The sequence below is a fragment of the Necator americanus genome, chromosome III (assembly GCF_031761385.1).
Source record: "Necator americanus strain Aroian chromosome III, whole genome shotgun sequence".
Lineage (NCBI taxonomy): Eukaryota > Metazoa > Nematoda > Chromadorea > Rhabditida > Ancylostomatidae > Necator > Necator americanus.
The window spans coordinates 23,322,014-23,348,215 of NC_087373.1; the positions used below are offsets into that span (position 1 = coordinate 23,322,014).

The 26,202-nt window shown below is 42.1% G+C and overlaps 2 protein-coding genes across 2 annotated transcripts; one reads left to right on the forward strand and one right to left on the reverse strand.

Moving 5' to 3' along the window:
• Positions 1-74: 74 nt before the first annotated feature.
• RB195_010610 (uncharacterized protein) lies at positions 75-8,783 on the forward strand (the record flags this gene model as incomplete). The annotated part of the gene is made up of 3 exons (XM_013447454.1): positions 75-176; positions 252-359; positions 8,694-8,783. The coding sequence occupies 3 exons, from the start codon at positions 75-77 to the stop codon at positions 8,781-8,783; spliced, it is 300 nt and encodes a 99-aa protein (XP_013302908.1).
• Positions 8,784-13,530: 4,747 nt separating this feature from the next.
• On the reverse strand, positions 13,531-23,113 carry RB195_010611 (uncharacterized protein; the record flags this gene model as incomplete). Its single annotated transcript, XM_064191701.1, has 11 exons — positions 13,531-13,575; positions 14,221-14,309; positions 14,381-14,459; positions 14,527-14,675; positions 14,737-14,850; positions 15,223-15,397; positions 17,510-17,622; positions 17,679-17,786; positions 22,678-22,777; positions 22,858-22,985; positions 23,059-23,113. The coding sequence occupies 11 exons, from the start codon at positions 23,111-23,113 to the stop codon at positions 13,531-13,533; spliced, it is 1,155 nt and encodes a 384-aa protein (XP_064049284.1).
• Positions 23,114-26,202: the final 3,089 nt, after the last annotated feature.

Genomic DNA, 26,202 nt, shown 5'->3' on the forward strand with positions numbered 1-26,202 from the left:
GTGAGGAATCGATCACAAGTGGTGTCTTAGGGCACACTGCGCCTGCGGACTTTGTTTTTTCAAAAAGTTATCGCATGTGTAACACACTGTTGATAGGCGAACCAGTCGCTGTCTCAAGTAACTCAGGTCTGACTTCCAAACTTCCCAGCTCTATTCCCACAGAAACTATGTCGGAGGTGATGATTCCTTTCTCGTCGAAAAAAAAAATCCGTCAGAAATCTAATAAACGGAATTAACATCGATTTTTTTAGCGATATCACCAACAGCAAATGGAGAAAATTAAGCAGCTTTCGGACTTGAAGATGCAGCTGCAAATGGCAGCAACAGAGGCGGCAGCGGCGAAGGCTGAGGCTGAGAAGGTGAGGTTGTGCTGAGACCTGTTGTTAACCTTGTCACCTAAGGTCTCATTTGGTCTACATTTGCTCAGTTTCGATGGCGTTTTGTGTGCTCAGGATTGGTGCGTGTGCAACCTTTAGAATGGTTATTTTGCATTTAATGCATTTAAGCATGTGCATGCGATATTTGCATTCTGGAACCGCTTTTTCGGTTGAGGACTATCTGGCGTGAAAAGAAGCAGTTAAGGATTTGTGGCATCTCCAAAATTGCCCGATAATCTCGATTTACAAAATCTCAGTCTCAAATATCTCAGTTCTCTCAAACGAAGTAGCAGGTCAAAGAAAACTCGAAACTGGTTGAGAAAGGAAGTCAATCAAGATACTCAAACTTTTCTTAGAATCAAAAGCGAGTCCTCAAACAATTCATCGAAAGTTTCTCAGTTTGGTTTGTAGACTTGGAAAATGATTATGATCAAATGTTTGCAGTAGTAATGGGTAATGAAACCTGATGTTTTTATCTGCCAGTGAGACTTTCTTTTCCCTGAAGACGTAGTTCCTCCGACCAGATGGCGAAAAAAGCTATATGGGACGTATCCCAAGAATTGGATATTGATGAAGGAATTAACTGGGAGATTCATAGAGTTTCATATTCATAGAGTTAATGTCGGTACAGATGTCAATCTGTACACACAATACTGGATACCTTCTTCTTTGATCATTTTAAGTTTCTCAGAGATGGCTTCTAAGGCAGCATATCCCGAAGTTGAGAATGGTAGGATCTGTCCACGGCAGCGTTAGCGGCGTACTTCACGAGTATCATCATGATCACTCAGTTCCCCTTAGTTATCCAGTGCGGTGTGGGAACGGCTTTGTCACAATGGATGCCCTAAGAAGCTCCCGAGAATGTGCCGCGTATGCGAAATTGGATATGCACTTTCATGCCTTTAGGAGAATTAAGATGATCAAGGAAAAAAGCTATCTACCTTTTCTTCTGCGTGTACGAATTGACAAAAGGACCTCTCTCAGGGATAATTTTCTGAATAAAGAGGGAATTAACCGTGACCTCTCTCACACTCGCCTCTGTTCACCACTAACTCCAGCTGTTCATGGAGATACTCCAACACCTTCAATATCGTGGTACCTGCTGCTTTCAAAGAATGCGTATTTTGTAGAGTCACCGTTTCTCCTCGTTTGTTGTCACATACAGGATGTGGCAGTAACAGCTCTCAGGCTTCAAAAAATCGCTATGGGGTCCCACAACAGGTAGAGAGGTGCGGTCCATTCCGTTAGAATACATTCTAAAGTTTACAGCTGTCACTGAGCTGTGGTCGGATGTGCACCGAGTTTTCCGTAGTAAAGGAATTTAATCAGGATTGACGAATCTTCAGTAGGCACGTTGAGGGCGTTTCGCGCGCGGTTCGATTCAGTTGCTAGAGGAAGTCTTCTTGTTCGAAAAGCAATTTTGTTTTCGGTGCTAAAAGTGAGGGCAGAAAGATCTACAATGAAGAGAAAACCACCCGGGAAAATGCGAGAACACCCGAAAACAATGCGTTTTGTTACGCGAGGCAATGGTCACTGCTCTTCCCTAATTTGAGTCCGCGTGATTTTTTTTTGTGTTGGTACCTCAGGTCTCGGTCTTTGTATTAACTAAAGGGTATGTTCAAGTAGAAATTTAAGGAATTCTGCCCGACATGCTAGTGAGAGTGATTGAAAACTTCCAAAAACAGCTCCGAATGTGCATCAGTCGTCAAGGTCACATTTGTAAGATGTACGTAATTTTTGAACTTAAAGTAGGAAAATGTTTATATCTATATATGGGATGTAAAAAAGTTTTTTGTGGTACATCGTGCATTTTTTCAATCTCCTTTGAAAAGTGGGAGTTATGTCTTCCGCGCTCTGCACAATGTTGTCGTGGGAAGAAAGCACAAGGAGAGTTGTCCAGCTGCACTCTGTTACTCCTGGCACAGCATCACTAATTCTTTGCTATGCGCACTTGTGGGAGACTTTCAAACTTATTATGAAAGTCGAGCTGTGTTTGCTTTCAGTTATTTGTTTGATGCGTTCTTGATGTCCGATCCTTGAATGGGGCATCAATGAAAAACCACTTACTAAGGGATAAAAGCCTCTAACTCTTCTCACTGATACCTGGCAGAATCTATTCGTTGCTCAGCAAAAACGGTGAAGTTGCACATTCGCTACAACTCAGAGACTCGTGTGATAGACAGGTAGAGGTTTTGTGTCGATCAATCTTTTTTGTGGTTCAGTCCTTGGAGGTTGGCGAATGTGTGGCTTGCCTACAGAATAACGCATCAGGATCAGTCGCTATGTTGGGTCGGCGTTACCTCCCCAGACAATTCTGGATTCAGAATCGGTTTACCATAGGACTTTCAATTATCTTCTGGCAGTGTATTCACTTGGAAAAAGAATGATGCACAAATAAACGCATGTTCTAGCTCCCAACAACTGTTTGAGTACGAAACTCCGGCAGAACAACGTGCACGTGTTCGTGCGAACGTGAGCATTTATCTTCATCAAGTAGCGCTGTTAGCAATGGCCAAATTACAAATGCTTCCTGTGAAGAGAGCTGCGGAAATGAAAAAGTTATGCAAGTTGATCAAATGTAAACATCGAACTACTGGAGTTTTTTAGACCGCAACAGTTCCCTCTAGTCATTAATCCACACTGAATGGGGTGTGCTGAAGGTGAAGCTGTCAATCCATCGAGGGCGCGTGATGATTCTCATTCGCGGAGTTTCAGCGACACGTTATGGTGCAGAAGTTCTCCTATTCACCTCAAAAGTTCTCCTTTTTGCGAGATTCTGCGACAAGACTAAAATAACCGAAAAAAACCTATTTCCACTGGAGGAGCTGCAGGACCAATTTTTTAATGCCATTATTCAGCTGTAATAAGCGAAATGTTTAATCTGGTACTGCCCCTACTCTGCTATTAAAGATTACGGCTAGGGCAATTGAAGGTTGAATTGAACCGACACGCTTCGCATGCTGGTGTCTCTAGAACTGTTTAGATGTTTTGTTTTTAGTAGAAAAGCTTGGAATCCTGTACTGCATTTTCCCCACTCTTCTAAAAAGGATCTTGTTTGTTTTCATCTGTCACTGATGTTGAAATGTTACCGTTTCTAACACACCTTGCATCCTTAATGTTCAGATCTCTCCAAAAATAAGAGATTAGTTAGGGGAGACAAATCATGCGTGCAGTGCTGAAATGGGTTCAGAGGCAGAAAAGGCCAGTTCAGAAGTTGTTGTTCGACTAAAAGTTGTATCACATTGAGTAATTTTGAATAAATCTCACAATTCCTGTGGCTGAAGAATCGCTCTTGCACCAAAATTAAATAGGCATACTTTATTGGTTATGATGTGAATATTAACATTAAGATATTAATATGCATCTCGCAACATCTCCACATGTTAGCACGGAGAGCTGCTGCTGGACTCATCTGTGGCTGGAGAAAATAGTGACAAAGTGACGACTGTGCTGCTTTCTTTGTATTTTTCTAAGAAGGACGAGGCAGGGATCACCAGAGCTGACTCACTTACTGTTTTCTATGAAATAAACAGTAATTTCTGTCCGAACAACCGAGCCAAAATGCTCTCCCTGCTGAAGAACGGCATCTAACGGAAGTACAGAGCAGCAGCGACCACAGCTTAGCTGATTCCGAATATTGTCACAAATGAGCAGAATTATGAGGTTTAAGGATAAAAGATGAAGTTTCTGGCATTGATCAATCCGCTTGGGATGCGCCCCAGCGTTCACCTCGATTCAGAATCGTTTGAGGTTTACGAACGTGTAACTGGCCTATACAATGACTTGCGGTGGCTAGCCGATGTGTCAAGTCAGTGCTTTTATCCTCCCAGACGACGACGAGTTTATCTACCCCAGAGGGATGAAAGGCTTGATGAGCACTAGGACGGATTCGAACTCCCGATGGACCGCGCAGGAAGCGGAATTATGAGGTTTAGCCCTCCGAAATTTCAGGAAAACTCATTCTTGACTTCTTTAAAGACAATTAATCTTACCTATTGTCTTCAGCTCTATAGCACACCACCTGAACTTAGTTTGACATTCTTTCCTTGACATTCTTAACACTGTTAAAGACAGCGTTGGGAAATTTTTCGATGTTGGTTTTTTTTCCACGAATAGGATTCGAGGCTTGATTCTCAGAAATGGCTCCAAAAGTAGAATTAGAGCCTCAAGGGCATCACAGCTCCTCCCGCTTTACTCAACGAAGCAACTCTTTATCCCATAAATTCACGGAGAAATTGCGTAAAGTTGGGCTCGTCACTCCCGTTAGTGTAACGAGTTATGGATGAACTGACGCCTCCGGTTTCTGTACTTTTACGGGATCTTTTGTGCATTTGTTACGAGTCGTTCCGATGAAATCTACATGCCTTATACCAGGAAAAAAAAAGAAAACTCAACCGAACTGTGCCCTAACAAAGAAATATTAATGTCATCTTCAATCGATAGGCTTGGAACTTTCATGTCGTAATGCTCAAACATCTCCCCTTTTTGAAGAAAAACAAGAGTCTCCGCTACTTTACAACACCAGATGTTTAGTGAGGTGAAAAAAGCTAAGGAACCTCTTAATTCTCTGTGTATTTTCAGCTCGAGTTGAGGATCGCAAAGACTTAATTTTACCCAAAATTTGTCATCCTAGGAAGTTATCGTTATGAATTTTAAAAAGTTCGCAACTCTGGTTGAACAAATACTTCTGTTGAGACAACAAGAGAAAGTAATGTAGACAATATTACATCTGAGGAGAAGTGAGAAGAGACGGAAGCCAAAAAAAAACAATTCGGTGACGTGCTCCTCCTTTAACTTAATAACTTAGAATGCAATATTTGTGAAGAGTGATTTTTGAGTTTTCATCTTTGGCTCACATTCATACATGTAACACCACACTTATCCCACTCCATCCTTCAAATACATCCATTCCACATGTCATCCGCAATTATAATTACTCCACACGTTTCCTTTAAAGGCAGCATACCACGAATCTGGGGAGGTACGGATTTCAGGTGGAGTATCCGTACACGTAGATTATGGAGCCCGGGGTGGTTCCGCTCATCTCCCCCTGAATCACTGCAAGCACCCGACCACTGAATGTTGCTTTGTACGATGCCTTCCATTGCAGCGCGCCATCCTTGCCCGCGTAGCGTCCCTTACTGCCTGTCTGGGCAGTCCGAACTGATTTTCGACGAACCGCAGGGCGGGGGCGGCGCAAGAGGTGGAGCGGTGCAATAGATGACGTCGTACAAAACAGCGTTCTGGAGGCGGCTGTTTGCAGTGTTGCGGGGAAAGATGAACGGAACCACCCCGTCTCCATAATCTGCGACCCTGTATACGGATTCTCCACCTGAAATCCGCACAACCTCAGATTCGTGGTATGCTGCCTTTAAATATTTTTTTGATAACTGTTCGAGAAAAAAGAACATCATTTGCTTACTTTATATCGTTTATCATGGGTAGAGCCGGTACAACTAAACGTAGCATATGCTACCGATTGAGAATCATAGAGAAACAATTTTGTACGGTAATCACTGCTTTCAGCACGGTGTACATGCACTATGAGTTAAAGGCAGCGTACCACGAAACCGACGTGGCCGCAGATACTGTGGGAAGATATAAGATAGTTCGGGGTTTAGATTATGAATACCCCGCTCAAATTTCCCTAAGCGTCACGGCGTTCGTACGAGGTACACTGGTGCGTGCCCTTTGTACATGATCTCCGGCCTTCTCAGCGGCCTATTCACTGGTTCTGGTTGAACAACGTGGTGAACAGACTTCATTGATCTCCAGCCGCTCGCTCAAGGACGCGGCGCATGCACAAGGGTGGACCGCTTCCAAGTACCTGATATGAACAAACACAGTTTCTCCCGCCGCTCCTCAGGAAGATTAGAGAGAACTGAGCGTCGCCACGCTCACATTCGTAATCTACACCCTGAACTATATATTTTCGCACAGGTTTCCCAGGTACCTCAATTTGGCAACTTTTAAGAACCAAAGAATCCGGGAGCGGGGGTTGTCTGGCCCTAAAATGAGAAATATGGGAGCGCCCGATCGAGTCAAGACTGCTACAATAGGAAGAGCACAAGGAAATTGCGTCGAGACGAAGAAGTAGAAACAAAACCACGAGAAAAGACCGTAGCAGGGATGGTAGTGTTACGAGTACCACTGGCAGAACTTATTCAGTTTTTGATTGAAGATGTTTGACAAGATGTGTGGTGGGGTCAAAACGACATGAAGCGTCAGTGGTTCCGCTGGAGCAGCGCGATTTTTGACCGCTCGGAGATGGCCTGCGAGCGGTCTGTTTGGCAATTCGACCAATTTTTCCAAGTGACGATCGATATCGCCCGCAATCCTTTGTTTGTTCTCATTCTTATTGCTTCTCTGTCTGATTTTTTCGTCTTTTATGTTTCTTTTTCATGTCTCCGTTATGCCGTATTTGCTTCTGCTATTGAGATATACATTATATCTGTGTTGTTCTTAAAGTACTGTACTGTCTTTGTTCACATTTTGGTTCTAAAATTTGATTCAAAATTGTATTTATTTCCAAGTTAATGTTCTTTTTGTTTTTTGCCTATTCTCCCTCGCTTACAAACAAAAAAAGAACATTAACATGAAAATAAATACATAAACAAAAGATGTACAGTAACTTAAGAATAACACAGGTACAGTATAAATCTATTTAACAAAAACAAATACAACAAACATAACGAAAATACGAAAAAAGAAAATAAAGATGAAAATATCAGAAAGAAAACTAAAGTAATGTAAATAACCAAGAAATTCTGGCGAAAATCGATGCGGAGGATATCACCCGGGAAATTTGGCAGAACGCCAATCGCAGGCATCTGCGAGCGGGCAAACCGCGTTGCTTCAGCGCGACCGCCCCTGCACCGCGATTCGTGCCATTTTCACTCGACTGTACGTGAAGCGGAGCAACGTTGTGAAATCCACACACCTTCAATTCTGGGACGACACGAAGCAATTGAACTCAGCAGGGAAGAGAGATATGTATTGCGGATTTTGGAATTTTGCCAGTTTGAATTCCGAAAAGGCAAATCCTCATGAAATTGAATTCCAAAATTGAATTAAGAAGATTAAAAATTAAAATATAGTTGGGTCAAAACGACATGAACACGGACCGTTACGCAAGTGACCGCGCTCGGAAGCGGTGCGGTCGAGACAGCGGTTGGAATCGAGGTGGGACCATGGCGAACTGCAGAGGTGAGTGGCGGCAGTAAGGGTCCCTACGCGATCCCAACCGCTACGCTCCACCGCTCCGCTTCGAGCGCAGCCGCTTGCGCAAATGTCCGTGCTTCATGTCGTATTGACCCGACTATAGAAAATTGAAAATTAAATGTCGAAATAATAAAAAGGTCTGTGATGGCATAATCTGATTCGGTCCGTCTAGTTTACTAGCACGAATCGAGAAAGGGTTTGTACATATCTTTTTCTAGACATCTCGTGTTCATAACTGAACTCACTTTTAGCAGTCCTTGAACTTCTTCAACCTTAAATATTTGGTTAAAAGAGCATAGATCGAGCAATATTATAACAGGCTTCTGACCGAAGCAATCTGAATAGGACTTTTCCGAGTTTTGAAAGCTTTTGAAATGTTTGAACAAACGGGATGTGACCTTATCAACTATATCCGTGTTGTCGACATCAGATGCATCAGTGTGTGTTAACGTAGAAGCACTTGTACGACAACAAGACTTTCTAAAAAAACAAAGGGTGATTTTTTATGGGTTTATTGAAGAGAGTTTGTTTCTATCAACAACAGCTTCAGCAGCTTCAGTAGACAAGCTGCTGTGGATGAGATTAAAATCTATTGTTAGCACAATGCAAACACGACTGCTGTGACCAGCAAATCCAGGTTCGAAGACCACAGTCGGGTCAAAACAATCTGAAGTTTGGTGCATCGACTACTCTTAAGTGGCGCTGTGAAGTTAGCTCCCCAATACAACTGACATTAGACCCCCACCTTCACCCGCCGTGTCCGCGACTGAACGGGCGATAATCTTTGAGGTTTCCTCAGCAGCCTATCCGAGTGAAACCAAAGGATAAGCTGAGAGATCCTGCGCGCAAAAACAGAGGTTGTTTTTCAGGATTCGAATTGAGCGTGATCACGCGCATAATCGCAACCAACCTACGAACCCTGTCTATTCCTGGAGAAGTCCTAACATCCCCAATTTCGTGGCATGCTGTCTTTAAAAGAAATGCCACGTCTCGTAAAAGATTAGCCTATCCTCTTCACGATTTCTGTAGATCATCCATTTGCTCTCTGCATGTGATCGTTGAGGAAGTGCGGAGCTAAGTCAGATTTTATTGAAGGCCAGACAACAGTTGGACAACTTCCTGAAACAACGAGAAAGTGACGTAGAAGAAAAAAGCACGGATGATAGCAGTCGACGCAATAAATAGCCATAGAGCGGATCTTGGATGTGATCACTTTCAGAAGTATCAGATGTGTATATTTTAAATGTACATTTCATACCTATTTGCGCTGTCAGATTTGATCCAGTGATTCCTCCGAATGGAGGATAACCTTGCTTACCGTTGTGTTTTTACCATTGTTCTGAGCACGTCCAACGTTTGGTATTTGTCATGTTTAGCAAATAATATTTTTTCGAGTTACATAAAGCCACGGAAATGCTAAAAATGCTCGGCTGAAAAGAAACAATACTGTACGAGGTTAAAACTGTTTTCCTCTTCCTTGTTTTAATGTGGTTAATGTACAAAAGTGACTCATTAGTTCTTTATCTAGGAATGATGATACAATGAGGACAGATCACTGGTACAGTGTCTCATGTGGAAAATACTCAGATCTAGCAATTATCTCCAAGTAGCTATGAAGGCAGCATACCACGAATCAGGGGTGGTACGGATTTTAGGTGGAGTATCCGTATACGGGGTCGTAGATTATGGAGATCGGGGTGGTTCCGCTTATCTCCCCCTGAATCACTGCAAGCAGTCGCCCCCTGAATGCTGTTTTGTGCGATGCCTTCCATTGCAGCGCGCCACCCTTGCACGCGTAACGTCCCTTACTGCCTGTCTGGGCAGTCCGAACTGATTTTCGACGAAAGGCGGGGGCGGCGCAAGGGGTGGAGCGGTGCAATAGATGACGTCGTACAAAACAGCATTCTGGAGGCAGCTGTGTGCAGTGTTGCAGGGAGAGACGAGCGGAACTACCCCGGTCTCCATAATCTACGACTCCGTATACGGATACCTCACCTGAAATCTGCACCACCTCAAATTCGTGGAGCGAAGCCTTTAAGCTAATGTTTTGTATTTAAGCGCACGTTGATCACCTAAACTTTTCATGGTGAAAGATTTTGAAGAACCTAGATGTTTTCTAGTACCATGGATACTTGTAGTCAGAAGCAGCATCTTTCTAGCATTTGAGAGTCTCAGAAGTATGTCAACAATAAACCATGCCTGTTCTTGGACAATGAAGTCTTGTAACTATTCTATGGCCACCGGCTTTTTAAAAAGTGAACTTCGATCTATATTCTTTTTATTAAAAATATGAGCATTTTGAATCGTTGCTGTAATTTCTTGATTCTGTTTAAAGTGTAGTTTTACTGCTGCTTCAACAGTTATACGTCATCTTTTGTAGATAATTCCAAGGCAAAAACTCTAAAGGATCTGCAGAACAGTATTGGAAGTGTTACGGGTGAAATAAGGTTGGACTTAAGGCAAGAGGGTGATGGTGAATTCGATGTGAGTTTACTGCAAGCGTTTCTGGAAGGGAAATCAGAATGACGTCTTGTTTCAGAAGCAGCAGTAAAACTACACTTTAAATAGAAGAAAGAATTTACAGCAACGACTCAACATGCTCATATTTTTAATAAAAAGAAGACAAATCGAAGCTCTCTTTTTAAAAAGCCGGTAGCCATAGAATAGTTACAAGATTTCATTGTCCAAGAACAGGCATGGCTTATTGTGGATATACTTTTGAGACTCTGAAATACTAGGAAGATGGTGCTCTTAAAGACTGCTGCGGCTCAGGTTACAATAGCAGCTATCTTGTAAAAACTGCCTTAGCTCAATTTAAACCATAATTTTCCATAGGATTAATCATAAACGGCTTGAGCAAGAGAAGCTTCGCTAACAGTCAGGTTGTTGCATGAGTCGCTTCCAATTTTTGACCACTATTGTAAATGTCTCAAGAACTAACAGACTTGAACACCAAATTTATGCGCAATCCCAATTTACCACTCAAAGATCGGTGAACTCGTCGATTCACTCTCAGAAGGATTCGGGCTGAGACTCTAAGAAGTCGCCGACTATCTTCTCGATCTTGTTGACCCTGTATTGCAGTTATTTCCATCCGGGAAGCGCCACAGGTGGCTGAAGAGGCAGTAATCGGAGGATGCCAGCTCCGTGTTATATGCGGGCAGGGCTACTAGCGAGCAGCCGTAGCTCCTCACCTCGGCTTGGGCAAGGTGGCCGCGCGCGGTTGGTAAAAAAAAAACAGGTAAAAAGCTGTTTCGGCGTCCCTGCGGCCAGTGTGGACATTCAACAGCTGCAGTTTTAGAACGTAGGTTGAAGCGTTAACAAGTTGTTCTTTGGGCAATACCCCATTCTAGGACCATTAACAGGGGATAGACGTGTTTTTCGTGGTGGAGGCTGGCTCGGACTTCTTATCCCACCTCACCTAATGTCTCTTCTCCACAGTATAGAGAGAGGGAGAGGGAGGAGAAAGGTATGTGCTTTTTCTTCCCGCAAGGTCGTGTGTGGACAGCTCGTTCCATCAGCTGATCTTCTGGATCTTACCAATTTTTACTGCGTCACGCGCCGTAGTGGAACGCTGGGAGAGGGAGGAGAAAGGTAAGGTTCAGATGGTGGTTCAATCAAGTGGTATAGGTCTTGTAAGAAGTGACACAGTAACCGTATATTTAAATCGCATTAGCGTAGGCCTGTTTCGATTTCAAACCAGAGGTGAAGAATTAGGTTGTTGCGGAAGTCTTGTACCAAGACTTCCGAACAACCTATATTTTGATTCAGAATTTTAGAGACCTAGAACTGAAATTTTTGGCAACCGAATACGTAGAATATTCTAAAAGCTAACACCGGAGGAGTACATTAGGGCGGGCATTCCACTAGTATCCAACCATGACTTCAGTAAACAAAAGTCAAAGTCGAATAATCGTGGGCTACAAATTCCTACAAGGCCACAACAAATCCGCTCAGATCTGTGCTGCGTTCAAGAGAGATATAGTATCCCGCAGGACTGTCGTTTGTTCCAACAGTTCGAGTCAGGAGACATTTTGCTTGAAGGTCGACCTCGCTCTGGTCGCCCGAGACTGGAATGATGAAGCTTTCCGTGACGCTCTCATATACAACCTCAACGCTACTACATTTGAACTGCCGACGCTGCCCGGATGCTGGGGTACGTCTTCAAGCTTTGGTTTACAGAAGTGATGTCGCATTGAGTGCCTCGCGGCTGGCGACATGAATATGTGTGCAAGTGTTTGCTCCTGCGCCCACACAGTTAGGACTTCCTCAAGGAATTCATTACAAGAGATGAGAGTGCTGTGTGCTACTCATACACGTCAGGAAATGTGGCTCCTGTGTGGCGAACCACTAGGTGCAACATTCCAGACGACTCGAAAGGAGGATTGCACCAAAAGACGATTTTGCTGTATTGTTGGCGGGACTTCAGGGGAATGTTGTACTATGAGCTGCTCCCATATGTGGGTACACCGTGGTCTCTCAAGTCTACTCTTCTCAAACACGGAAATGGGCAGGCGCGGACTTGAAGAATGAGAAAATTGGCCATGTACCTCCACTTTATGACACTGCCCGACCTTACTTGGCAGAACTTACTCGCTAAGAAAATTGCTACGCTCGGTTGGGAAGTTCTACCACATCTCTCCCAGTCTACTGATGGTCTCATCTGACTATCACTTGTTTCGGGCACTGATGCTTCATCTATGAGTGAAAAAAATCCGATGAAGAGCGAAGAAAAAGAAAGAGAAGAAAGAGCAGGAAAATGAGACTTCGCCGCCCTTCGACTTGCAGCCGCCAGAATTCTGGACTTCTGCAAGTGATAGTCTAGCGAAGCTTTGTATATATGTAGTGGATCATGATCGTGAATGTTTCGTTTACTGATACCTGCGAATAATAAAGTTCTAACTGTTTGAAGGGATGTGAAATTTGGTGCAAGACTTTTGCACCACCATAATAGAAAAGGAAAGCAAGTAAGTCCGGTGGAATTAATATTTGTGTGCCATACCAGCATGTAAGAGCAATCTGAGGAATAGCAGTGAACGTTCAAAAGATACATCTCCGCAATCGTGGATTTTACAAATCTCTTCGCACCGTGTACGTTATATCATTCTTCTTTCTTTAAATTGTCATGAAGGTAAATTGAACACACCAAACATTTTTTCATTTGTGCAGAAATCACATTTTTCTATTTTCCGTATCCTATTATACACTTCCAGCGGTGTCCATAATTTTCTGATAATCTCGCGAAAGAGTATTCACTTAGTTCTACTTCATAAGGAAGAGAAAGTTTAACTGATCTAATATTAATTCCATAGTCTCTGGCTGGTAGATTTGAATGGTTTTACTTTAGGTTCGCGATGATCTGGCGTGACATATCGTTGTGTGCTAATCTTGGGGGAAAAACAGGAGCAAATGCAATTTCGAACCATATTTTCAAATAGTGGCGGTATCGAAAGAGTGTAGCTGTGAAATCAAGTCTGAATACTCTCCAAATTTAGAAGTGACACTTAGGAAGAAAACTGAAAAAAAGAAGTCTTTCATTTCTTGAGGTTGTGAAAAAAGAAGAAAAGAAAGAGTTGTTAGAAAATGCACAAGTTGAATTCTACAGAAAATGGCTCTACTTTTGATTTTTATCGCTCGGAGGCGATTCATTATTTGAAGGCGAGCAAAACGAGCCCCAAAAAAGTCTGAATTCAGTCTTTAGCTGGATGTTCAGACTGGTAACAATAATAATGCTGAAACAATGAAGAATGAGTTGAATGAAATAATAAGTCCACTTCCAAGTACAATAAACTGTACACGAAGTGTGAATGCTACTTTTACTTCCACTTAGAAATAAATAAATCCAATAAATGTAGTTATCACTTGACGAATCGTCGGAGAAGATCTTTCTTAGAAGCTCGATGATGTGCAGTCATTGACAAACCCGTTTCTCTCACGCAGCTAGCATCGCCTCGTTTTCTACGACCTTCTTTAGTCGCTGTAAATGCAAGGTTTGATGACAGTGACCGAAGACACTCACAAAGAGAGAAAAAAGAGGAATTTAGATCAGTTAGAAGAAAATGCGAAAGTTCTCTGCAGACATTCCCCTTCCAAAAAGTTAGAGAGAAGTCTTCGAAGGAATTGCCCATTCTTTCTTCTACCTTTCCAGTGAAACTCAATTGGAGTTTACAACCTCTCAACAACAACAACGAAATATATGAATGAATGGCAGAAATTACACACTGCTGATGACTTGCATTTACAAGAGAATGACGAAAATCATTAAAGCATCACCCCACGAATCTGAGATGGTACGGAATTCAGGTGGAGTATTAGTATATGGGATCGTAGATTATGGGGAAAAGGGTGATTCCGTCCATTTCTTCCTAATTGCCGTAAAAAAATTGCCCGAAAGATGCGTGTGCACACGGCCAGAGCGCTGCAAATGGAACTCGTTGTGGAGAACAGCGCGCCCGAACGCTGCAAGCCGTATCTTCCGGGCCGTTTTTTGCGGCAATTACGAAGAAATGGACAGAATCACACCCCTCTCCATGATCTGCTATGCCGTATACGAATACTCCACTTGAATTCCGTACCACCTCAGATTCGTGGGGTGATGCCTTTAAGGGATTTCTGGAACCACCTCATCATCCTCCATCAATTGTGCGCCTACTTTTGCCACGGAAGAGAAGAATAGAAATCCCATGATGATTATGCAGGTACCAACCAGCACTATAAGCAGAAAGTTAGTAATCATAAGAGAAATTAAACGAAATTTTCAAACTGTTGAGGAAATAACGAACCCAATGCTGGTGGCGGTCTCGTGATGAGGAAACCAGTAACAGCTAATGATTCCAACACATAAATAAATGTCGCTAACACCTAAATGTTTTGAGCACTAGAAATTGAAAAACACGAAAGAGGCTGAGTGATGTCTGTGGGGACGCACTTTGCGGTGGAAATGAGATCCAAGGAAACTGCCCACTGGAGCTAATGTGACCGCAACCGGCACTGTGCACTTGATGTAGTCCAGAGCCAGTGGAGAGACATGTCCTTCCCAAACAGTTCGGTAGTAGACCCCTATTACCGAGTTCAAACCTTAATTTAGGATTAGTCGACAGTGGTATAAGGGAGCGAAGTGGGTACTTTGGGCGCTTACCCATGAGAACGATTGTAGTGGGTGTGGCCGTCTTCTCTGTGACTCGGAACAGGAGAGTCAGAATGGAAAATATGCAGATGTCAACACCTGATCCCGTGAAGGAAGTGAAAATACCTAGGCCACAAGAAACCATTATCATTTTCGATAATAATTCTAGCTAATTTTCAATAATAATCAATAACAGTTAATTCTGAGTGCTTAAAAATTCAAAATCGTTTTCAATGCTAGCCTACGACGAATAAATACTTCATGAAGTTACACTTAATTATACGCAGATTTGAATCTACCACTTGAATTCTGATACGTAGTTTTTAAACTGATTTCCTTGAGCTGTAGCCAAGATTGGTACTGATCGTCTTTAGTGAACAACGGCTAATGTTTCGGCGTTATCGCTTTCTTCAGAGCCTCATTAGCTAGACTTGTTAACGCAACAGACCACCACGTACCATGAATTCTGATATGTTGTAGATGCTCTTATGTGCTTACCTCCAACGAAACCGGTGCACACAAGCACGAAGGCTTTCCACGCCTTAAAGTCAGAAATGATGAGGTATGTTTTCCTGTGAGCATGGCTGTTTAGTCTCCAAAGCGCAACAGCAAAAGATGACCATATCGAAACGAACAGCATTTTCTTCTGTTGTGGAGTCAAAAATGGATCCACCTAAAGCAGATCTTCACCACTGGCAGATAATGTATTTGTGGAATTCTATTAATTAAATCACGAAAATCTCAATGTTGTCTACCCCAGCAGCAACTACGATGGAAGTAAGCACGCAGATAAGGATGGTTCCAAAAACCATAGGAAGCACATCAGTTACTTCAGGGTAGAAGTAGTAGATAAACAGCAGTTGATTATTTGGTTTTATCGAATTACGAATTACTAAGTCGAAGCTCGTGGTTAAAGACAGCATACCACGAGTCTGATGTGGTGCCGATTTCAGGTGGAGAATCCGTATACAGGGTCGCAGATTATGGAGACGGGGGTGGTTCCACTCATCTTTCCCTGCATCACTGCAAACAGCCGCCTCCAGAATGCTGTTTTGTGGGCCATCTATTGCAACGCTCCACCCCTTGCGCCTCCTCCGCCCTGCGATCCGTCGAAAATCAATTCAGACTGCCCCGATAGGCAGTAAGGGACGCTACGCGTGCAAGGGTGTCGCGCTGCAATGGAAGGCATCGTACAGAACAGCATTCTGGAGGCGGCCGTTTGCACTGATGCAGGGAGAGATGAGCGGAACCACCTCCATAACCTACGACTCCGTATACGGATACTCCACCTGAAATCTGTACCACCCCAGATCCGTGGTATGCTGCCTTTAACCGCATCTTCGCCGAAATGTGTTTCCTTTGAGCCTAGCTAAACCATTCTTTTTGAAGTTCAGCAAAAGTTTACAAGGAACCAAATTTGTATCGGATCATGATCTTTCTCGTGAACTTCCTTTGAGCTCCGTTAGCCCTCAAATCTTCTTTCACTACTTAAATTTACAACTTCTTTTTACAACAATCTGGTTTTCCACATCTTGTGGTTTTGAGAGTATCGTCAAGCACTAGCAAATTAGAAGAGCGGATATTGCTGTTTTCTTGATGTGAACGAAGAAGCTACGATAGAGCTCCGTGATTATCTTCAAAGGATGACAAGCTGTTGACGCTTTTCATCCGCCGGAACATTAGAAGTTCCTAAACAGCAGACAGAGTAAGAAGAAGTCGACCACAGGCACTTCATGAAGTGGTTGATGCCCTGGTGGCCTAATCATGTCCTTGTTGAATATTCGTTTCAAAGGCGAAATTGTTCTTGTGCAATCTGTAGGCTAGTTCCAATGCAAAGTGGCGACGCGTTGCAGAACAGATCGAACTGCTGGTTCCATCGACGGTAAACTTAAACAGGAAGTATCTCTCAACGGTCTCTTATCCTACTCCATTCTCCATTCGAACGTTGAAGACATCCATTCGACTGGTGTTCGAACTGCATCAGTTGTTATTCAACTGTTGTCATCACTAACTTCTTGTTGCTCGAACTCCCCTGGCATCTCATCGGTGCGAAGTGAAAAGCGTTGAGAACGTGGTTTTTTTATTGCCATATTAGAAGCTGCTACTTCCCTCTATTCAACTTTGCAAATAATACTAAATAGTTCTTAAATTAAATACAAAAATATGTAAGGTGTACAATCTAAGACTATAGAATAATCTTGAAGCAAAAAAAGGAGAGAATAATCTTTAAGCAAAAAAGGAGTCATCTCCAACATTTTGAGAGATAAGTGCATCTTTCCCAGAACAATTTCCGCACTCATCGTGTGGACCTGTTTGTAGTTCAATTTAGTCGATATAGGCACTTTTAATTCTTATAAAGTGCCTATTACAACAGAAAAATAACTAATTTGCTTGTTTCTGCTGTTCCACTACAAAACCACAACGCCTGAGATAACTTTTCGAAAAGTGCAGATGTTTCATCACTTGGTTAGCGCTCCTCGAAAATCTTCATACTTTCCGAGCTCCATAACGTTTCTCTGGGTTTGCTTTGACTAAGAAGCAGCGATTACTCAAAAAGAAGACGCCCAATGTTTGCGATGGTGCTGCATCTCATAAACAAATTATGCAGGCCTTTCACGAAGTCTCGGCACCACATTCTGTCAACACGTTTTGCAGAATAAAAAAAGCATTTACAAGCTGTCTAAAGGTTAATCAAAGTTGCCGCTCTTTTGACTCAATTCCGCCTGATTTCTCTTTTACATATGAGCGTAGAGTATCATTTCTTGCGTTCACCTTCGCCACTCACCATAAGGGAACCGATGACGAACCCGGGTATCGAACCTATGGTTCCGAAGATCACTGCTCTTTTCTCAATTTGGACGTTCATGAAAATAATCGCAAACATGGCACAGGACATTCCTTTAAAAATGAAGAGAACATTAGAAATGGTTCGACTCAATTAAGACAGTTCGTACCTATGGCCTGCACAATCAATGAGAAGTCTCTGGCGGCGTTTGGAGCAATCTTCAGCCCTAAAGTCATCACAGGAAACGCCACTGCACCTCCTCCCTCCGAAGTCATTCCTGAAGAACTGTGGTATAAAATTTAGAAGATCATCGAGTCATTCTTGGTAATGGTTCAGTGCGGGTGTGCGCTGTCAGCGTCGTTGCGCTCAGTGCATGCTCGCTGGTTCGAATCCCCGGAATGATTAATGGTCTGTAGGGTGTCCTCAGCGCCATAGGATCCTCCGGAGAAAGCAGAAGACCACGAGTACAGTCGTTGACTGTCTATCAGTCAATCGTAACATTGTGGGTCGCACATTTTACATGGCAGCGTTCAAAATCAGGTATTCTCACTTCAACGTCGAGATCTCATTATTCTCGGAAAACTAGAATAACGAACCACAACTTGCGCGTTAGCGAAAAATTGAAGAACAGGTCCCGCCCCGTTCTAAAAAGAATGGTGGTATAACACTAATTCTCGGGAGAGCTCACTCTGCGAAATCAAAGAAGGCCGACGAAGTTTACATCTATAAAGAGGACGGACACATCGAAAATTCTTCCCGCTGTACAGGACAGCATTTCATTAAACTCTAATATTCTTGTTATTTGTCTAAATTCTTGCCTTCCTACAAATTAAACCTTCTTTCTGTCTCCCCTCTGAACACACAGCACAATCGCATTAATTAGGTCCCAAAATCGTAAGTTTCTCGGAAGACTTCCCTCTAACTCATTTTACTGAGATATCATGTAATTTTTTAAGATGCAACTTTGGACGTTATTCGTTTCTCCTGCTATACAGATAACTAAAGCAAGTATTTCTGGCAATTAGTATGGAAAACTCCCCAAAACATCAGCACGAAGAAAAGTTCGGTTTCACAAGAACAACTGCGTGAAGCAGATTTTTCTAAATTCAGAATCAACCTTTCCGCAAGGAACACAAACCTGTGTGATGCATCCATTTGTGCCGAAAGTACTCTCCGATTTTTATTTAGAAGCCAAATGCTATGGTTTAAAGTCAAGTACTTCTCTTCATTTGCCCGCATGCCCGCACTTTCTTCTGGTGAAGGTTTGACGACTTTTTATGTGTTCATTAGATCGTTTTGAAGAAATGTTTTATAGACGAGCACTTATCTTTCGAAAAAAAACATGAGTGTGATTGTAGGATGGATCCAAAAAATTCTGATATGGAGAAGACTGAAAGCGCACTGACGTATGAGGAAGACGCGTATTACGAGAGTTGAAAAACTTGATATCGTGCAGTCAAAGAATTCACCACTACCAAATAAGTCATTTGGTGTGGCGGACAAAACAGCAAAAAAGTTAAGTTAGTCGAATCATAAGTCAGTTTTAAAACTAATTTTGTACTATTCTACAAAATTAAAGGATACAAAACACTTTTGTAGTGATTAACAGCACGCCACTGTAAGTAGAAAATGTTGTTTGCAACATACTGCATGAGTCAAGTAGTTACGATCACTGTTGTTACCCTGGGGGTTTTGAGTGAGCAAGATTAGTGCCAAAATTTAAACAAACGACTATGTTTAAACCATGTTGCTGATAAAGTGTAATAAAAATTGATGCTTGCTTAAAACATACGAAACATATTTAACCCATGCGTATCAGGCGCCTGGGACAAGCTAATCGACTGTTACGAGCTATAAATGTATGATATTTGAAGAAAATAGACCTTTTAACTACGAGGAGACTTTCTAAAAAATCAGGAATTTTTGAAAAATAGTCGTTGAAAAGTGTGCGGCTCACCGGTGAGTCGTGCTTTCGTCAAAAGGTTGAAATCCTTCGGGGATTACTCATAAGGTAAATATATATTAACAGTAGAATGCGAATGAGTTACAGATGTTGTTGTAATACTCATATGTGATTAGTTATACGAATAAGTATGCCACAGAACTGAAAATATATTTCTCCATTGGTTTGTGAACAATCAAAACTACTACATCCCTCCTTAAACATTTTTTCCCGGAGACACACAGTTCTTTCCTTTTGAGTGTCGAAATCTGTTTTTTTTTTTCGAAAGCAGTGCAAACGAAAGACACAAGTATTATCAGAGTTGTCGGAAAGAACAGGGACCTTTTAGAACTTATTATCACTTCGTACTTCTACCGACCATTTCTTTCCAAATATATCATTCTTTGGATTCTCTGATAAGCATTCGAAGCAGCTGCAGCTCTTTGCAAAAGCACTGATCCGATAGTGGTCTAATAGTCCATAGTGGCTTTTTTTGTTCTAAAGTGGAAGTTGAGAGAATCGGCGTGAATGTAAATTTCTCCAGTGAGTACGAGCATAAACACATGATAAATAAGAGTTTCCACATTCAGAATATGGCTCGAACGCTGTCAACGAAACACTACAAACTACACCGGGAAGTTTGATCTGCCTTTTTCCGACTAAAGAGCCTCGTATTCACAGGACAGAGCTGCCGTATGTATTTTTTGCACTAAGTAAACAAAAGTAAACAAACAAACACAACAAACATAATCCGTCCATCAACACTAAAGCGGTGGCTGTATATTCAGTCTTAGTAACGCGATTCCTTCTCTGAAAAGGCTACAGTGAAGAAATTCGCAGAAAAGCTGGATGCAGTAGTAGTTTAAAGTAGTTTAGATTGCCAGATACCAAATAATGCTAGGAAGGGCTCACCATTTACAAGAAGGGCGTTTCTACTGATTACTGAGGTAGCAGGTTGCAAAACCGTTGCAATTTTCCTACTTATAACATGAGTGCCTTCAACGAATCAACACAAATTCACAGGTTCTTAAAGGCATCACTCCACGAATCTGAGGTGGTACAGATTTCAGGTGGAGTATACGGGATGGGAGACTACGGAGAGGGGGGTGATTCCGTCCATTTCCTCCTAATTGCCGTAAAAAACGGCCCCCAAGATACGGCTTCGGGCGTTCCGGCGCGCTATTTCCTACAACGAGTTCGACTGGAGCGCGCCAGCCTTGTGCGGCGTCGCATCTTCCGGGCTGTTTTTTACGACAGTTAGGAAGAAATGGACGAAATCACCTCCCTCTCCGTAGTCTCCCATCCCGTATACGAATACTCCACCTGAAATTTGCACCACCTCAGATTCGTGGGGTGATGCCTCTAAACCTAATAACGCCACATACGAGAATTTGGAAGAACTTTGCCGAATACCTCGGTAACTTAGCAGCAACTAGCGGGCACTGCGCATCCGTAAACTTATTGCTCCAGCCTCAAGAATTATGCTCTGTATTTTCTTTTCCTGACAATGGCTTTGTTGTGCGCTTGATATCCAGACCGGCTTATAGCAGCGGAGAATAGGGCCGTATCAAATAAAAGGACAGGTAGCAGTTACTAGAACAGAATAAAATAAACATAAGTAAATAAGTACATAAATTAGGGTAATACATGGGAAATATTGGAAACAGATGCAAGGGTTTAGAACACGTAGCTAGCAACACTCAAATGGGTAATTTGAATGGAAATTTTCAGAGCAAATTTCATGTTTTCTGTCGCTTCAAAACCTCCACACCAAAATGCGTGCCTGGCATTTAGTGTCATACTGCGGTAATGGTGAACAGAGAAATTTGGTATAAAAGGGAAGATAAGTAAGGTTAAGAGACTTGTAAGAAGAGACTAAGACATTTGGAGGTTGAAATCAGAAGTAGAAGAACACATTACAAAACTATTCACGAAAAAGCAACTTTACTGTAGTATTTCATTTCAGAGACGTTCCGAGTAACACTAATCGGTTTGAACGGGTTGTAGATTGCTGTGTCTGGAGTGGTTCCGCTCATCTCTCCCTAATCGCCTTAAAAACGGCGTGGGAACCGCTGTAGTTCCTACGAGATACGTTAGAACGTTCCTCTCTTTACACATTGCGATCCCCTTCTCAATAGCCCATTTATCGGTTTTACTTGAATAGGCTGGTGAAAAGACATCATTGATCTTCGGGTCGTTTTTACGGCGATTAGGGAGGAGTGAGAGAAAGCACCCCTGATCCCGCAATCTACGACCCATTTCTAGCTTTTCCTGCGGATTCTCTCACCACGCCAGATTCGTGGTATTCTGCCTTTAATTGACTTCACACTTCGGCTGCAAAACAAGGATTAACGATCTGCAGCAGGAATTCGTGACGGCTGACTGTTTAAAGGCATCACCCCACGAATCTGAGGTGGTGCAGACTTCAGGTGGAGTATTCGTATACAGGATGGGAGACTACGGAGAGGGAGGTGATTTCGTCCATTTCTTGCTAATTGCCGTAAAAAGCGGCCCGGAAGAAACGGCTTCATTCGTTTTGGCACACCATTTTGTACAAGAGGTTCGATTGGAGCGCGCCAGTCTTGTGCGGCACCGCATCTTCCGGGCTGTTTTTTACGGCAATTAGGAAGAAATGGACGGAATCACCTCCCTCTCCGTAGTCTCCCATGCCGTATACGAATACTGCACCTGAAATCTGCACCACCTTAGATTCGTGGGATGATGCCTTTAAGAGTAGAAATTTGCGGTTCGAAGACCTTTCTAAAAAGTTGTTCAGCAGTTACTTCTTCGCTTCACTGAACGATTCTGAGCATTGCTCAGGGAACTGGAAACTTCTTTCTGTACAGGCAAACTAATTCCCATTAAGGCATTCAATGTTTAGTATTGCAGTTGCTAAAACTTCAAAAAACTAAAAAAAAAAACTAAAACTTAAACAGTACATTATATGTACGTTCAAGGACCAGAGCGATTGGATTTTATTTGTATCGGATACCCAAGACACATATCTCTCGCCTTTGATGAGAATGAAGTGTAAGAAGGACTTGTCAGAAATCCTGGAAAGCTTGGTGTTTGAACATGGCGAAGTTCTACTACACTCCTGTAGTCTCTGATATTCACTGAGGAGGGGCGACTACAATAGGGTTGCCGGCTCAAGACACTTCCAGGCATTGAATTCCAGCTCAATGCTGACCTTTAAAGTATCATAGAGGACAAGGAAGAGACTCACCGGCAATCGTTGATCCCAACAACATGGTGACCGGTAGGTGCCAGTGGGTAGGATAAAGTGAGAACCAGTTGAAACGAATGGCGGTCAGCCACCAAAACGACTAAAATTGTTCAAATCAGTACCCTAAATTACACTTCAATTTCTCTTATTTCAAAGGAGAAAGAGATATTCTAAAGCTACCTGCATCACGAGGAATGGAATCAGCACCGCCAAATACTTTCTATATTTATTCAGGATAACGTCCAAAAAGTCAACATCTTTTTGAGTCTCATCTGAGGCAAACGCTACGCCTTCGTCAAGATTCTGACCTATAACAACACATGCTGAAACCATGTTCAACTGGAAGATTGTAGAAGCAAAAATGGGAAGATGGATTCTAACCTTCCCAAAAGTATTTTTTGAAAAATCGTCGCCAACCGTTCTTCTTCTCTGTCATCCTGAAAGAATTTCACGTGAGACATTTAGTGGGCTGAGATTTTCTCGCAGGAATTTTTTTAGGAATAAAATAAACTTAGGAGCACTAGCAAGAGGTCTTATTCTTCTAACTGTGCCATACAAGATGATATACGGTCGCTAAGGGAGGGTCAAACTTGGTGTTGACATCAACTGAATGCGTTCACCGCTGCCACGCCCACATTACAATACGCACCTGGTTATGATGGATCAGCTGCAGACTATTTCATTAAATACTATTCCTCTTCTTTGTGAGAGTACTAGGAGATTATCGTAATCCTTATCTGAACAAGGATCCTGTTCCCTTCGCATCAAAAACATCTACAGGTGCATAAAATGTTCGCACTGACTTCATACAGAACCGGAAACATGTAGCAAAATGTCCAAGTGTAGGACAGTAGTTCACATCCCCTCGCTGCTGTTGGATTACTTGGGATAGGTATGACAGCTACCACTGCTTTTAATTCCCCTTATCGGTGGGTTCTCTAAGTAGCGCTCCAGTAAGGTAACTAAACTTGTATGCCTTTCTTGGCACAATTGTTATTGTTAGAAGCAAAAATTGGATAAAACTTCGTGTTCCTGCGAATTCTACTTCTGATCTCAACGGCTCCGTATATCTCAAGGCTACATCTTCTAACCCAATGACAAATATCCAGAAAGAATTGTTTCAGAAGAGAAGATACAGACCACCCACTGAAAATCCTTTCATTTCAAGTGCCAGAATTCTCTGCACTCATCAGAACTCCTTCGAAAATTGTGACCGCTCAGTAGAAATCACCTTCTTGAAGCAAAGTGTTTTGCGACAATAACTCTCCTGTAATTTGATCACGTCACAGGCTTTTTAGGGTTAACTTTAAGGTTTACAAGCTTACTGTTGGACCTCGACGTACTAGAGAGATATGATACAAGAGCTACCTTTTGGACTACGAAACCTTATCTCTGTTGATGTGGCGTGGATTGAATCCTCCGATCCAATCCATTAAGAGAAACATAAAAAGTTAGTCATACATATGAAAGCTTTCCTCAGCAAATCTGACTGAATCAGTGTGAAGAAAAACGTTTACCTGGTAGAAGAGCAGGACACGAAGCTGCTAGAAAATTCCCTCAAATTTGCAGAAAATGGAAGAATGTCAAGCAAAAAGAAAAAGACACACAATTACACCGAATATTTAAATGAACAGAGTTTAGTCAGTGTACATAAAGTTTTCCGGTCATACATCAGTGAATCCAGCCGTTCGCAGAAGCGTTCATTGTCATCGGAAAGCTTGGCCTGACTGAAAACTCGTTTTGTTCGTTGAAATGTTATTGCTAAAAATTTCCCATCAGAAATACTGTTAGCCACTTTAGTGAAGTCAAAGGTGCTACACCACTTTTGGAAAGCTCGAGAGTCCGTAAATGAAATTTTCGGGTAAATTTACTTGTGTATCACTTTTAGGACGAAAAGACAAAGACAAATAAGTGGATTACAGTGAGCAATACTGGTTGTCCACTGATTTTCATGAGAACCTAAGAGTTGAAAATGCAGCACGATGGAATAAAAAATGGGCTTCTCACGATTTCCTTTTTATTTTATCTGGAAAACCAACGTTAACACTTTTCTCGGACGATACCCACGTTAATAATTTTATTTTCTGCATGTTCTATCGTCGTTTCTTCACACATTTTTCCATAATAATTCACGAGCATTTTTTTTCGATGCACGTGTCTTTCAAAATGCGTTTTCTCTGGAGCCAATAAATCCGCATAATCGATATTTAAGAGGTACATAAGACGTTTGTAAACTCAGCTGCTTTCAGGTAATTCTGTCTAGGAAGGGAAACCCTCCTCAGCACTTCACTGGGTCGCCTTCCTAAAGCTCCTTTACGAGAAATTCCCCATTAGTAGACTTTTATTGATAATGTTCCTTTTCACACTACCTTGGTGGTCTTGTCGTTGTAGTGCATGAGAAGAAGCCAGAACATTCCAAACTAGCTAGTTTAGAAACCGAAATGAAATAAGGTAATGAGCAGATCTCAAGTGATCCGAACAAGGTGGGTGGCAAACGCTGCAACCACCCATTTTCTTCACTATCCTCTTGGTCCTCACGGCATCAGTTGCACTGATGTGCTGCAAGCAAACAGCGGACATGCACTACGCTCGAAAGTCCATGTGCGTTCGGGACATATGCGTGCAAGCAAAATATAAAAATGAGGTTTCAAGTTCTCAGGTGGAAAGCAACCCGATCCCGGTGCACTTGAACCAATCTCCTTTTTTAAGGCGACCTCAATTCCGAAACGAATTTCTGCGAAGGGGATCTGCTACAGTAACAGCTGAATTGTCAGTATTCTATAGTTCTGACTGAATGAAAACACTCCCGGTGTTCACTGTTCACCAGAAATCATTCCCTTCTGCCCAAATCCTTATTTTTTCTGCATTTGTACACCGATTTGGCTGCAAAGTCCAGTTAGCATGCTATCTTTAATTTTGTCACTTTGTAAATGTGTCCAGCCTAATTAAATTTAATAGAGCTCCGTTTCATTTTGTTTGATTTTTTGAATTACTCCGAGAAGCGGATCAACGAAGACGATCCTAAGAAAACGGGCTAAATTTTCTCTAACTGCTTACGTAGCGTTTGCACAGCTACGAAAGAGCAACTGAAGTGTTTAATATTAATTTAAAAATTGAAAAATCAGATCGGCATAAGAAACCAAAAGCACATTCTTGTAGAGAAAGAAATGCACTTGCAGAAAATATGTTACAATATACTAAACTCTTTTTTGTGGGCGAGTTCAAATTTTAAAAAAAAGTCGTTACCTTTGCATCAACCAAATAAAGGTTTGAGAGAAACTGCAACAACAAATGCGAATTAGCCCGAATTTGTAAAGGTTGGAAAAGCCCACATAATGGCAGAATCAATGAAAAAACTCTCTGGCAAAATAAAGAGCGGATTTAAGGTGTTCTGCGAAATGAAAATCTCTCAGTGCTGCGTCAGAATGTGAGCCTTTTTTGCTTTAGCTAAGCTCATTTATCTACATACAAATGAATTTTTTCAGAATATTATATGCAAGGAAAAGAATAGGTCATTTTCCATAA